A 16204-nucleotide genomic window follows, 5' to 3' on the forward strand; every position below is an offset into this window, starting at 1 on the left:
ACCAAGGACAGCAGGCAACACTTCAGACAGGATGAGTCTGACACACAAATCAATGTGCAACTCTCTAGCATCAACTCTGCAACAGAATTACCAAAGCGTCAAAAAAGCATCACACAACCGGCTGGTAGAACTCTTATCGATTTATAAAAACGAGTATAAAAACAAGGGTTAAAGGAAAACTTCACCGATCAAATTAAATAAATCTCATAGTTGTTCTGATCAATAATAATAAGAGAGTATGGGGGAGGGGGGGTATATTTTCCTCAAATCGGAGTTTCCCCTTAACAAGCATTCTGTATTCCAGTCTTAGTTTTCATTCCATGCATCCTGGTTTTCCTTTATACCGTCCTGTATGCCACTGGCCATTACATAAACCTCCCTCCCATCGTCATGCCAAAAACACGTCATCTCTGTCATGCTTTTATAAGGCCGTGGTACCTTTGGTCTACAACCGCCATGACTTCCATGTGATCCTGCAGGCCAGGCAAAAGGGGGCTCGCCCGCTCACACTTCTGTTCCCCTGAATTAACCTGTGTGATGCTAACATAAATATATATATATATATATATATATATATATATAGACACAGTGATAATCTAACATTACCAGTCCAACATTCACCTGATAGTCAGGGAATATCATCAGAATAATGTCAAATCTGGGAATACGTTTCTTACCAAGAATTTTCTTCACCAATGTGTGTTTGTAAAGGTGTCTACTAACATAGCCCACATTGGTTTCTATTCGAACACCCTAGGGACATTTTTGACAGCTGCTGAAAGTTGTGGTACCATCAACAACCAATATAAATGCAAAATGTTCTAAATTTCATTATGCTTTAAATAGCATGTGACGTGTCAAACTAAGGCGTTTTCATGATTCTGAATGCATTCAAATTTTGAAGATTTTGCCTTATATTGGTTGTTGATGGTACCCCAACTTTCAGCAGCTGTCAAAGAAATTCCACTAGGGTGGTTGAATATAAACCAATGTGGGATATGTTAGTAGACACCTTTACAAACACATTGGTGAAGAAAAGTCTTGGTAAGAAACTTATTCCCAGATTTGATTAATATCCCCTGACTATGGACTGTCATCACTGAATTATGAACAACCATAAGTGAATATGATGTGCCTGTGGTAACTGAGGGATCAACAGGGACAAACAGACAGGGTGCTAGGGTGTGTTGGTATAGAAGACAAACTTATAAGTGGTCGGCAGTAGAGATAGCCGCACATCAACGTTTGTTTGTTTTTTGGGGGAGAAAAGAAGGGGGAAAAAGGCGAAAAGCTAAACGTGAAATACTAAATTTAATACATTTTGTATTGGTCTCAGTGTTGGTTTTTCAGGCTTTATAGCCCGGGGACATATCTCTAATGTCGACCACTATCATTGAAATATGACCACAAATAAATAGCCAGTGATACACTGGGCAAATCAAGCAATGGTTGGCAACGTTACCCAAAGAGATGTCTTTGCGCATTATTTGTTGCCTGCACAAAAAATCATAGACTTGTGACTTGGTTACAAAAATGTTACCCATCTAAAGTTGCCCCAAAGTTCCCTTCAGTAAAAGTGTAAAACCTACCATCTATTTTCTCAGGAAGTAAAGACCCAATGTAAAGTAATTTGCATGCATCTCATAACTAAGCACAGTACAGTAACAGCACTCCATCATCAAGCCTGAATGTCTGATATCCCTGCTATGTCAGTCAAGGCACATATCTTTGGTTGTGTTCGGTGTCCCTAAAAGACATTTAGCCTGTGCTATACTTAGTTGCAAGGGGATGTTGTGCACTGAAAATAGGCGATCTACAAGCTTGCAATGTATCGTGATGCACTGTGAGCTTGTAGGTCGGTTGGTTATGTCGTTGAGCAACACTGACATCCAAGTATGATGTCAGTGTTGCTGACATCATACTTGGATGTCAGCATCCACGCGTGTGCGTGTGTGCGTGTGTGCGTGTGTGTGTGTGTGCGTGCGTGCGTGCGTGCGTGCGTGTGTGTGTGTGTGTGTGTATACGTACAGTGTGACTGCATATATGGTTGCCGTTATGTAATTGTGTGTGCAGCCTGGTGTAACTGTATAAAGGGCGCCTGCCCTACCCCAGCGAGGCCTCCCAGATGTTGAGCTCACTGCTGAAGTCTAGACTGGGCAGCAGGTCGTGTGGGAACTCCAGTTCCTCAGAGTCTTCTGCGTGTTCGCTGGCTCCTCCCTGGCACTCCTCCAGCCCAGAGAGGACGACGGGTACATCTGGCAGTGGACTCTGCCGGGTGCCGGAGGGCTCCGTCAGAGCTGCCCCCTTCTCCTGCTTGTCTCCTTTCTGGGTCAAACTCTCAGCACCAGCCTGCGGGACAGCCAACACACACACTTTTTGGTAATGTACACTGCATGTATTGTCTATTGTGAATGTGTCCGATACTCATACGGCCTAAATGGCTGGTATCGGTGAGCACACAAGTCAGTGATCATCCGATGCCGCAATAATTAATTGCGCGATGATACCATCATAGATCATACCATTTCAGACAGCCTTATAATTTGTCTCTCAGCCAGCTATGATTAATACACACTGCTGCTGAGATCAAAGAACAATTCCCATAGTACATCATATAGCCAAGAATACGTGATGTCAAATTGAAGGTGTCAAATAGAGCAACCCAGACACGTATAGCTGCGTATTGGAGCAGAGGCACCGCTCAAAAATATACACAGAGATATAGAAATCTATAATCTCACAACTCTGCTATTTCCGTTGTAGAACACCATCATACAACATATGAGATGAGTGTAAAATGGGTGGTTGAAACTCTGGTTCATAGGCATAACATTAAACCAACACAGGTTAGGTTAGTTAAAATTGTTAGTCCTCACAGCTTCAGTTTAGAAAAAGGACAAAGTATTAAGTAGTAAGAGAAGCCAATCCAGCTGGACCATAACAAGCATGTATACACAAGCCGAATAGGCAGGGTAGATTAGCAACTGGAGACGTGCCAACTGCACTTTATTTTCTGCCCAATCGCTACTTTTCCACTTTTCCGTGTTCTCTTGAGTGATAGTGATTGGACCACAGACACACACCACAACACATGGCTGTGTGGTATTGCATTACATCTTACCTCGGTAGAGGAGAACACTGGACTGCTACAGTAACTGCTACTGGAGGGGTTTCCCCCGGGATATGATTCCTCTATTTGGAGAGGAACAGCGCGCACACACGCATGCACACACCGGTTCTCAAAGTGGGGTCTGGGGTCCTTGTGGGGGTTTCCAGGGGGTCTCTTTTATTAAAAGTAGTTAACATAGCATAGTTTTAACCACTTTATCAGTTTATATGTTGGCTATTCAAAATATTTGCAAAATATTGAAACCGTCTAACATAAATCTTCTTCTGGGGGTCCCTGGCACAAAATATTTTCAGATGGGGTCCATGGCCAAATGCGGGGGGTCCTTTGCATGAACAAGTTGCTCTACGTGCACAAGCACTGCTTGTTTTACTATGTTTTTTATTGCTATGCTATTTGTGTCTTTATTTATTTATATGTATTAATGCTGTAAAGTGCACAGAGACCCCCTGGTGTGATTTTGTACTATAAATAAAATAAAATAAACTGAAATAAAATAAAATAAACTGAACTGCTCTACTGTACAGTGCAGTCTCTCCCCCTGGCTCTCTTTGGGCATGCCATTATCAAAAACTGTCTTGTTATTTTGAGCCCCTCCTATGTCCAGCTTTTAGTGTGCGTATAAAAAAAACACAAACTTTGTCCTAACACAAACATTAAATGCCATTGATAATGAATGGCCATTTCTACATCATTGTCCACTCGCAACACAAACATTCAATTCAATGCCAATGATAATGGATGAATGGCCAGTTTTGAGTGTTTGCGTAAACACAAACACTCAAAACTGGCACTTAAAAGCTGGACATAAGACGTGATTGGCCGGAATGGGATATTGTATGAGGATAAGAGCGCCCCTCACTTCACATGACACACGGCTGTGATTTTTAAATTGTTAGTAGCGATGCACTGTGAGCTTGTAGACTGGCTATTTTTGCTCTTCGTCGTACAACAAATATGTTTAAAGCTGCAATCTGTAACTTTGATGTCTTATCGGTCTGATAGTTCTACTGCTGAGCAACCTAAAGGATGTTTGTGCAGAGGATCTACATCACAGGTTTGAGCTGCATGATATACCACTAGTAAGTCCCGCCCCCTACCAGGGACCAGGAAATTATTCCCTGTTCATTTTCCTCATATACATTTCAAAAAGTATTTAAAAACCTTAAATTAAGCCTCGTACAAAGCCAACTCGAGTTGTGATAAATCATGACAACAAACACAAATAAATCGGCATGTTACAACACTTTTTTTGTTGTTTTTCTTCTTTGTAATTATTTGTTCGGCCCAAAATGTTTCGTTTGTTGTCATGATTTTTCACAACTCCAGTTGGCTTTTTCCGTGGCGTAATCGTCTTTAAATAAATACTTTTTGAAATGTCTATGGGATAAATGAATGAGGAATTCACTTCTGGTCCTAACGTAGTCATGAAAGGGGGCGGGACTGCGACGCTCTATTAGGGATGCACCGAAAGGGAAATTCTTGGCCGAAACCGAATACCGAATATAGGAAACAGTTGGCCGAAAACCGAATATCCGAAAATGATTGATATTATATAACTTTTTTCCTACCATTGCTGTCATGGCCGTACCTTAAAGCTACATGATTATGGCAAAAGAAATGGTTATGGCAAAACTTAACTTAAATAATAATCACTATTATGGGTCCATAAAACATTTATTCAGCTCTTTTGAATGCACTAATTGCATACACTATTCAGTGATATATTTTCTGCCTATTCGGGCCGAAACCGAATAGGCCGAAAATGCATTTTTAGCCATTTTCTGCGGAATATTTTCTGCAGACAAATATTCGGTGCATCACTAAGTAATATTACCACCAGTGGTCTGGTCGTACCCGACCACAGCATCTTAATGTCTTAATGGACAAGTAGGGAGACAAGAGCACCTTCCACCAATTTTACATTTGCTGAAAATAGCATTTTGTTCACAAAAAGAAGGTATTGCAGCCGGTCAGACCATGGTCTGCAAACAGGGTCAGGCGTGAATTGGGATACACCTTTCTGTATATATCTGCATAGAGCGGGAGCAAGACTGTGGTTTTGAGAGTACACTGTCCATCTCAGGCCCCACTGAGACGGACACTAGAGCTGCAACGGTTCAGTTAGCCCACGGTTCGGTTCGTACCTCGTCTGACACGTCGAATTAATGATTGATCATTATACAGTATGAGCCAACATGACATAATACTACATGGATGTCTTACACTCGTATCACTTGTAAACTAAAGGTGAGAGCTCTCCTCTGACTGCCTGGTCAACTTTCTTTCCTTGAATATACTTACCGTTACTGGTGTTGGTAATTGGAGATGGGTTCACAACAAGTGGATCCGTGTGTGTGCGTGTGTGTGTGTGTGTGTGTGTGTGTGTGTGTGTGTGTGTGTGTGTGTGTGTGTGTGTGTGTGTGTGTGTGTGTGTGTGTGTGTGTGTGCGCTACAAGCCAGATCAACCTCACCGGTGTGTTGAACTGTGTTCCCAACTTCCCACAATACAAAGAAAGAACCAAGCCAGAAGCCATGACCTCATTTTGCCCATCACGTTTACATTTCACAAAGGCTCCATTTACGACATTTGTTACATGCTCATGTGCAGACATAAAACATGATGATGACCATAGCTCCATTTCTGATACTCTTACTCTCACCAGTGGAAAGCTGTGAGAAAGCTGAACAATCCTGGCTACTAAGTATGTTGCCTCTCCAGCCACACACAAATAACAAGCACTATAGCTAGAACCCTATATTGAGATAGAACGACTTGAAAGTGATATTTACATTGCTTATGTCAAGCATGCCTGAACACACACAGTAAGTAAGTCAAGTATTTCTAGATAGGAGATTGTGCAAAACCCGTTTGTCTTGTGTGTCTATAATGCATTAAATATTCTTAATCATGCCCTTGACACAGCATCTTGTGTTTTAAGAACCATTATAGAGTGCAAAATTAGACCAGTGTGTTCACATAGATAGACCATGTGTTCACATGAATTAACTTTCTGCATACAGTAGAGTAACCAAACTAAAGTCACTATGTCTACTAAGAGTAGACCGTAATAACCCCAGCATTACATGCCAGACAACAAATAGCATGGCACAGTGCTATACAAACACACTAACATGACCTGTTCTGTTTAATTAAAGGAAGTTTAGAACACTGTACAATGACAAAGCAAGGGTCCAGGTGGACCAAGCATGAAGTTAATGGCTAGTATTTAGCCAAACATAATGGCCGTCTACACTAGCCCTTTGAAAGCACTGTACAGGTGGAAAAGCACCTCACCCTTGTGGAAAGAGTCGTCTGTTACTAATTAACCAGTAACAACACAATATCATGCTTTCAGCACAAACACAGCAGGCAAGCTGCGGTTCCAACAGTGAGTGATCATACAACTAATGTAAAGAAAGTCCCACTGCACAGTTGGAGACCATGTACTAAAATAAGTATTAATACTTACAGCTGTGATATTCGACCGGCAGGCCTCGCCGGGCCAAATGCGGCCCCTGGGGAGTTTTCTTGGGGCCGTGGAACACTATCCATTATTCCAAAAAAGAGAAAGAAAAAAGTTTTAAAATGTAAAATATGGCCATGTCACACGTTTGGCTATCTCTGTTGTTGTCTTGTGGCCGGGTGGCCCACGACTTTAAATAATGTTACAATTGTGGCCCCCTGCCTAAATCTAGTTGAATACCCCTGACTTTAGTTACATGTTTATATAGCTATGCATGTTTACATAGCTATGCATAACCATGCTGGAGTAGGAACGAAGTCCCTTTACATTTAGTCACAGTCACACATCCACACTAACATAAACATTGGATTCAACACGCGCTCTCTCTTTCACAAGTGTGAACACACACACACACACACACACACACACACACACCACCCTGCAACATGTATTCGATCTAGCCTACACAATAGTGACTCACCCAAGCAGCCCTGAAGCCTGAAGGTGACTCTACAGTGCAGTGCAGTTCGTTCCTCTGCCAATTACTCCACCTTGCTCAATGCTCACTCACTCTGCAGGGCTGTGTGTTGTGTTGTGATGATGAGGGCTGCCGACGGCGACACAAACATGCTGGAACACGTGCTGTGCTGACGCCGACTCTCTCCCTCTCTCTCCCTTCTAGTTCTCTCTCTCTCTCCCCCCTTCCTCCTCCTCTAGGCTACCGCCCGCTCCGCTCCCCTGTTAAATTTCCATGAGCGTTCTTCTTCTCCCCGGGGGGCTGCTGGTGTGCTGTGGACGTGCGGGACAGGGGTACGGGCGTACGGTAGTAACACCAAATACTAAACTAACGGTTACCGGGGGTGGCGTCACTGGCGTGGCCGCCGGGCTATGTGTTCTGAGTTGACCGTGAACGCATTGTTGACTGAATGACTCGGCGTCTGACTGAATGAATGAGGCTCCACCCTCTCTACCGTAAAACAGTCGATGCTGCTTGACCGCCCCTCCTCTTTGCCTCCCTTTGCTCTTTTCTTCCCTCCTGATAACCAGCCCCTCCCATCCCCTCCACTGTATTTCTTTCTTTCTTTCTTTCTTTCTTTCTTTCTTTCTTTCTTTCTTTCTTTCTTTCTTCGTGTGTGTGTGTGTGTGTGTGTGTGTGTGTGTGTGTGTGTTTGTTTCACACAGACTGGTCCCTCTGCAGGTGAATGCTGGGAATTAGGCAAAGGGTCGCACACTGCAGTGACCCCCCCAAGAGAGGATCGATTTACACCCTGTGGAGGCGCGCGCGCACACACACACACACACACACACACACACACACACACACACACACACACACACACACACGTCCCCCAGACATGCACATTGAATTCACCACACCACACTGTCTCTCTCATGAACACACACACAGCATGCATGCATCTATCTATCTAGTCTAGTGACTGAAGCAGCAACAGCAACAGTAGCCTACATAGCCATCATCATTACTCACCATGTCAACCATCACCAACAGAAACAAACCTTGTATTCTTTTTGGAAAAATATAAAAAGATACTCCTGTGGAAAGGCTATATTATTTTACTTATATTGACCCTATAAACTATTTAGTATTATTTAGTATATGTAAGGTTTTGCCCACTCAAATGGTACCTCGTCAGATAATCCCCACATATCCTACAACAACTTCTGTGAACTGACTTCACTGTATTAGCTTTTCATAAATTATATTTGTACTTAGGCTGTCTGCTGTCATGAAAGTTTATAGTTAGAGATATTCAAAGTCCAGCCGACTGTTGTCCAGCCTCTCCCACCCCTCACTGGGGAAAATTCTGGGAGGAAAACAGAAACGGGGTGAGTTGTCTTGTTACCACACTGATCACCCCCTCAATGATTACTCACATCACTGCCCCCCAAGGACGGCAGAGATACATACTGTAGGAGAGTTGACTTCAGGTTCACTCTGCCATTTGCCATTGTAGCACAAAACAAGTATACCTTTAAGTTAAACATAGTATACTACCTTTAACCTTTAGGCTGTAACTTACCTTTAACAAGCAAGTTCCCTTGTGTATATATTCTCAAATAGGATATATTTTACATATATATACCTATTTCCCTTGTTTCTGTGTGTCACTATTCTTGACCCCTTTTTTAAAACTGCAAATAATGTGACTGAGAGCTTCAATGTAGGCTACAACAGAGAAGTCCACTGTGACAATAAGGTTGAATCACAATCGGAAATGTGTTTCCCGTAATTATTGTCTTTATGTGTATGCTGCTGTGCACGTTCATATCTGTTTGTTTCTGTGTTGAAATGGCTGTGTGGTAATAAATAAATCTCACTGGGATGATGCAGTCTAAATGAAAATCTGTTTGGGATATTGAAGTTTGAGCTGTTCATCATAATCACACACACACACGCGCACGCACGCACACACACACACACACACAGACACACACACACACATTCAGAGAGTACCTCCTGTACTTCATTCTGACTTTCCTCGGGTGGCAACAGAACCACATTCTCCGGAGTGCCATCTTCTGGCTGAAAATGGGAATAGCAGAGCTCTGTAATAGTGAATCAACAACGTAAAGGAGCAGCCCGCATGCTCTACCACGCTCAAAACGAACCACTAAAGCTTAACTCCTTCCAGCAGACACCATGACGCCATACGCATGCTCTGCAAGCCCTATACATCATGAGGGGGAAACTTTTTGTAATCCTATTAAGGTAATGCCAAATTCCACAAATTAGATGTAAGAAATCCCTCTATGGGCCCATGATACAGCAATAATAGCACATTAAGCATTATCACAACAAACATTAGAAATGTGATCAAGCTCATGACATGTTCAATGCAGGACATGCATGAAGTATACCTTCACAACAGCTCTCTTGCAAAGACATAAAATAAATGCTGTATGAATGTATGGAACCCGTGACTTTTTTGATTCCAGCAATAGCGATGCCCTGCAAGTAGCAATTCCCTTAATCATGAATGACTATTAATGATCTTGAAAGCCGCATACACCAGTGGTTTTCAAATGTCATTGTTCCCATGCCACACCAAAGGGCGAGTCAAAATCTCAAAGTACGGCCATATTATTATATACATGCAAAATAGCAAATAGTACTCGTATCTCACTATAAATGTTTATTTAGATATACTGATGCCAAAAAAAATACTTTAACCACTTACATTTTCACTTTTCACTTTGTATTTCATCACAAATATTCAAAAGTTGTATAGCTCACAGAGTATAGCTCACAATGCCTAACATTGCAGTACGTTGTAGCATAGCTATTAGAACAGTTATTGGTCAAAATCATAAAGAAATGTACATATAATATCAGGTTGAAATTGAAAGTGACTATTGGACTACTAATATTAAGGGCCTCAGCACACTGTTTGGGAACCACTGCCATGAACAATCTCAACAACACTCTCGACATAATCTCAATCTCAACACAATCTCAACACCAGAACAACACACTGGCTTGTGAAGGTTTTAAATAAACAAAAGTAGTTTGCACTCTGTTTCTGAGAAACCTGAGTGTGTACTACTTTTGTTTGTTTCAAAATGATGTATTAGTCACCACACATAAGTATGTAAGTAAGCATTGAACACATTCACTGTGCAAGGGCTCAGCATTTGTTATCTGAAGATTTTTAGACGGACACGATCTGTTGAAAGCGGGTACCAAACCTCACAGCCCCTCCATAACATACCAAAGCTATCATTGAAGCCTGCAGAATGTTAGTAATCATGAGATGAAATGTTAGCGTTTGTTAAACCTAGTTTACGCTTGGTTGTGCGTAGTGATGGAAGAAGTACTGACTTATTGTTTGACTTTTAAAAAAAAAGTATCAATAAAAAAAAATCCATTGGAAATAGCAGATCTACAAGCTCACAACGCATCACAAAGCGACGCATTGTGAGCTTGTAGGTCGGCTATATTCAAATAGCCAAAGAATATGGGGTCAATGTATGTTTTGTAATAATAATCAAAATCTACAATTAAAGTAACTAGTTTTCAAGTAAAAGTACAATATTTGCCTTGGAGATGTATAGTGGCGGGAGCAGAAGACAAAATGTGTAAAATCGGAAATACTTCAGAAAATTAAATGACAAAAAAAGTATAGTACTTGAGTAAATTAACTTAGTTACTATATCCACCATTGCACAACACCGCAACCAAGTATAAAGTCCTGCTGTAGTTCACAGTGTATCAGCAAGAGGAGCGGAGAGCAGCTGCCATCTACAGTCTAATGCCAGGCGGTTTTGGTTTGGTCTTACCGATCCCTCTGTGGTGCTGCTGATCTCATTCCCCATGGCTCTGTGAGCTGCTGGGCTTCAAACCAACAACCTCTCACATCAGCGGGCTGAAAGATACTAGCACATGAATGGTCCTTCATCACACAACACAGCTCTCCCACACAGGGTGCAAAGGGAGCTCTGTAGTCTGTCACACATATAACGTTCATACTCCACAGGATTAAAGATCTTTGGTATGGGGGCCAGAGAAAGAGGTAGTGGGGGTAGTGGGGGTAGTGTGTGTGTGTGCGTGCGTGTGTGCATGTGTGACTGCGTGCATGCCCTCTGATGTAACCCTCTCTCTCAGACCAAAGTCACAGGGTTTCCCTCTCCTTATGCAGGCACAAATTCAGTGCGATAACAACGTTTCCTAGCATCACATCTTACATATTATCATCTCTTATGACTGTGCACATGGCAGTCAGGACACACGAGAGTTGGCACTATAAGGAGACATTGGATGAATTCAACACCTGCTGGGTAAATTCAGCACTGATGAGCTAACTCCATCACCTGACTTCCTCTGGTCAAAGTGACATCATCCCAAAGGCACAGACCCCTGAGACAGGGCCAGATTATTCTGAAAATAAGAGCCGGAATATATTCCAAATACGTTAGGGACTGACACAGTGACTCAGTCTGTGATCTCGATAACAAATTGTGGCGTCTGTCTGTCTGTATACAATAGAATCCTTAGGGAATAGTGCATAAATGAAACCAAGTGGACCTGCGAGGTTCCATTTCATACTAAGGAGTCGGACTTTACTGTGTGGACCAGCTGTGTCAATCTGGTAACAGGACGTCCTGCAGTTTGTCAGGATGCCATCAAAATCAAGTATCTAAGTACTTTGTTGTACATGACCATGTCACTCTCGAAAGGAACAGATTTTCAACCGAAAAATGTGAAACAATCCTCTCTGGCCTCACAATAACCTTTAGCAATGCTCAAAAGGCTTGATGGTTTGATAATGGTGATAATGTACATTTAACCTATTGGTTTGGAGAGACCCCAGTGCAGATGTCTTGTGTCAGAGCCCAAGTCTATTTGATTTTATTTGATCTCCATTTTGATATGCTCAATTGGGGTACTGTATTCAAATAAAATGTTCAACTGGAATTAAGTTACATTCAACTGAAAATACAAACCTGACTTGAAAATACACCTTTGCCATCTAATCTGCAATATTGTAATTAACAACTTGAGTTACAACTGAATAGCCAATCTACAAGCTCACAGTGTGTTGAGTTGAGACATGCTGTGAGCTTGTAGATCTGCTATTTCTGGCCATGCTCCCCTCAGTAAAAAACTGAAGAATCATCTGAAATTATGTCTAACCACAGACTGAAGATACTGTAGGGGAAATACAAACAAAAAGCATGTCAGTCAAATACGATATAGCCTCTCTCACCAAACCTATATGTACATGGCTTATAATCATCGATCTCTCTAACATAAATGTATATCCATACAGTCATTAAACATGGTTGAAGAAGCTTTAGATGAATTATAGGTTGAGTCGTTAGCTGTCGGGTTAGTTAAGGGTAAGGAACTGTAAAGTGGACATTGTGTATTTATGCAAGTTTGTTTAATTGTATGTAGTGCTTATTTGTATATATAAGGATATACATGTGTATTTTTTTTCAACTGCTCCATTTTCTAATTTTTGGATTTTTGGACATATACTATTGATAATTGTTATTTATTTAAAGATGTTATTTCAATATATGTACTGCCATTTGTGTGCAGGGGGAATATATGAATAATTGTACTATGAATATGTTTGTATATAAAATGTTTAAAAAAATGATCTAGCCGAACCGATCTCTTGCAGAGAGCCTTCTTGTGCTTTCCATGTGGGACGACTGTATGTGTGTGTGTGGGGTGTGTTTACATATAACCACGAGCACTGACCTGGATACTAAAGACTATATAAATAGATCTCTGCCCTGTCATCAGCTGCCACACTTTATTCCAGTCCACTGTCCTGCATCATTTGTGGAATATGATATATGGTACTTCGTTTCAGGAAAACACAAATGTGCCATAATAATGACCAACACGAATAACATATGGGGTATGCAAGTCATAGTTTGAGCTGTGATGGTCACTTCCACTTGAAAATACTGAGGACACAGTGAAATTCATGTGTAACTCAGAGCGTACAAATGGAACTATTTGTATGTATTTGTATGATTCTCAGTGTTAGATAAACATGATCATTTCACTGTGGGAAAAGGACATTTCTCACATCCTCTGGTCTAGGAAGACCCCCTTCCTGCAACGCCAGCCCCCAAAGCTATTTTCGTGAATGAGGTGTAATTTCAGCCTGTTTAAGCAAGCAAGCAAGTGTGTGTGTGTGTGTGTGTGTGTGTGTGTGTGTGTGTGTGTGTGTGTGTGTGTGTGTGTGTGTGTGTGTGTGTGTGTGAGTGCAATGTTGCTGCAATGTTTCCTGACGTTTGTCCAGCGAAACACATGATGAGAGGTTGTTGCCAGGCTCATCACTGTTCTTGCCATCACTCAGCACCTGGCCTCTTAAGCTCTTGCGTACGAATGAGCTCCAGCCCCACTGCCCCAGCCCTTGTTTGAGACTAGCGTCTAATGCCCTGCAGCTGACCCCTAAACCAGCCACAAAGGCCACGTACACACTTGCAGCCCACATTCAATCTTTGGTCTGAACAGCAAAGAAATGACATGGGAAATGATGTCTTAATCAGATTTGAACCACATTCATAGGTGCTTGCCAAAAGTAGCAGATATACAAGGTCAGTCGCAACTATACCTTGTAACTCTATGGTCACAACACGTCGCATTGCCATGCGTTGAGAGCTTGCTTGTTGAACTGCAATTCTGGGTGCTGTCTGACTCTGAATAACGTATAATAATGCACAAATGCAATCTTGATCACTTGCAATGAACAGTGTGGACAGTCAGATTTGGTCTGAACAATTAACTGCACACTGCTGCGTGATGATTAACCATATGAGCCTGAGCTCATACATAGGATTCCTAGGGATTAAGTGGTTCAACTCTGACTTAAATCAACACTCAGGATTATGTGCAGTGTGACTTCAGTGCCTCACTCTGCGACAACTGTCAAACTTATGCCTACATTTCATTCTATGACAGATCAAACTAAGCGTGCATGTGCATAAATAATGTTGTAGTATATTCATCTGTATAGGTTAATAACTGCAGATGGGTAAAATAATGTTAGTTTGACCTTACAGTACGCTGTGATGTAAGCAACACTGCTGCAGTTTAATGAAGTGAATAATGTGTGTTGGATTCAGGTGTGCCAAAGTGCAAGCATTGAAGTCAACAGTATTGTCATTGTTTGCACATTGGCACACTTAAATCTAACAATAAAACCAGCCTAGGGTTTCATGCCCCATTAACTGGTATCATACTGATAACAGTGCACACCAGCCTGAGCCATTTAAAATATACTCACGGAGACAATGTCATTGACTGGTAGCCAGCAGGAGAGGATGACTCTGCATCATTTACTTGACCTATTAATTGACCGATAAATGGAAGAGGTGGAAGAAATGTTTAAAACAGATACATGTTTAGCAAAGCTGCCTTAAAGAATATTAAATAATAATCTTTCCAGGAATCTTCAAATTCTCACTTTCCCCAAGTAACAACAAAACTTATTTTGAATGCCTAGGCCTACTGAAAGAAAACTATACTACTAACGCTATTGCTGCAATTAATGAACTACCGTACTCACCAAAATCAAACAAGGAATACACGTAGATTAGTTCAACCCACGGGTTCTCCTAAAGCTTTTGACAGCGCTGTCGCCAGTGTTTTCCCAATAGTATATCCAAGGCCAATGTGTGTGTCTTGCCTCCTCTAAGGAGTCCCGTCCTCTGTTTCTATATTTGCCCCGGCTGCCGAGTAGGGCAGTGGGTTGAAAGAGGTGATAGGTGGCGAGGTGGACATGAGATGGGACAGGAGGTGGGGACAGAACCGGAGCCGGGTAAGCCATGACCGTTGGTGTTCGGGGGGAGGGGGGGGTGGGCTGCATGGGCGGGGGCTTGTTGTGACAGACTTGGTATGCCTGGCAGTCAGCTGGACTGGACAGAGTTCACAACGCTGTAAACAAAGGGCAAGAGAGTGGGGTGGCTGGCAGTCCCTGCCTGTAAACTGGGTTGGTGAAGCAACAGGGTGCACTGCAACACACGCACGTACACAACTACACACACACACACACAAACACACACACACACACACACACACACACGCGTGTATTGGCTGAATTCACAGGCAGAGCTCTATGTGGCATAATAGCAAAAATCGAAACAATTGATCTGAGATCTGCTAGTATATCACACATGGGTCTGTCCTGTTATGGCTTATGTGACAGGGATATGGGCTCAAAACGGAATATGAATAGAGAATTTTGGTCCATAATAGGGCAGTAAGATATTTTCTCCATAAATAAATAAAAAATTAAAAATCCATACATTTGGCCCTATATTGGCAAAAGTTTGAGACATGGGATGTGAGCGCGTCCGTGTGCAATACGATTCAAAGGTAGCTTGGTCGTTTTGTGGAATAGACTACTACGAATGCTAGCGAACAAAGTAGCATAAACATATTTTGATTGGGACGTAACTAACTAGGTGTATGCAAGATTTATTTTATAGGAATTGGGGCATACAATATAATTCTAAAAGAAAATACTGCAGACAGTTATTTGGGTTAAGCAAATCTTGTTTGATGTGTCTGAGAAGTTAGATACAGTACTATACTGTATATCAGGGGTGCCCAAAAGGTAGATTGTGATCTTCCAGTAGATCACAATGGCTGTGCAGGTAGACCACATGACATGCCCCTGGCCTAAAATATAAATAATTTAAATGAAATTTAACTATTTTTGGCATATGCCACTTGAATTAAGGTGACTTGATTGATTTACATCAAAAAGGGCCTGCCTCAAGGCTCAAACCCACAATGCAATACTTTGTTTTTGACAAAAATTACGAACGCCACGTGCTGAAATTGAAACTATGCAAATATATGAATATTCCATTACATGGGTGTTGTGTTGTCTGCACCATTCAGAATAACACAGCATTCCAGTCTTGCAAACCGTATACGTTATTCAAATCTTTATCCAAAGTGAGTGGCATATTCAAAGAGGGTGCATAATGCAAATAATGCATGCATGCACACACTCACGCACACACACACTATAAATGATCTAACCTAAGCCCTAATGGATAGATGTCTAATGTTAAACCCAACTCTAAGCATAAAAACTTGAGGACACCAATTTTTGAC

General features: G+C 41.7%; 1 protein-coding gene across 9 annotated transcripts in view; it reads right to left on the reverse strand.

Moving 5' to 3' along the window:
* The window catches only part of tacc2 (transforming, acidic coiled-coil containing protein 2), a 75480-nt gene extending 60697 nt beyond the window's left edge, over positions 1-14783 (reverse strand). For 7 of the 9 annotated variants that reach the window (XM_080781459.1, XM_080781458.1, XM_080781457.1 and 4 more), the window contains exons 1-7: positions 14646-14783; positions 14364-14424; positions 10894-10989; positions 9071-9139; positions 6601-6675; positions 2108-2349; positions 439-540 (exon numbers count right to left, since the gene is read on the reverse strand). In XM_080781459.1, the coding sequence (XP_080637585.1) occupies positions 439-540; positions 2108-2349; positions 6601-6675; positions 9071-9139; positions 10894-10929 (524 nt within the window). In that variant the 5' untranslated portion in view covers positions 10930-10989; positions 14364-14424; positions 14646-14783. The remainder of the gene's footprint in view (positions 1-438; positions 541-2107; positions 2350-6600; positions 6676-9070; positions 9140-10893; positions 10990-14363; positions 14425-14645) is intronic. The other 2 variants (XM_080781454.1, XM_080781461.1) reach the window with 2 other exon arrangements.
* Positions 14784-16204: the final 1421 nt, after the last annotated feature.

This window comes from Protomyctophum bolini (genome assembly GCF_963924005.1).
Source record: "Protomyctophum bolini genome assembly, chromosome: 14".
Classification (NCBI taxonomy): domain Eukaryota; kingdom Metazoa; phylum Chordata; class Actinopteri; order Myctophiformes; family Myctophidae; genus Protomyctophum; species Protomyctophum bolini.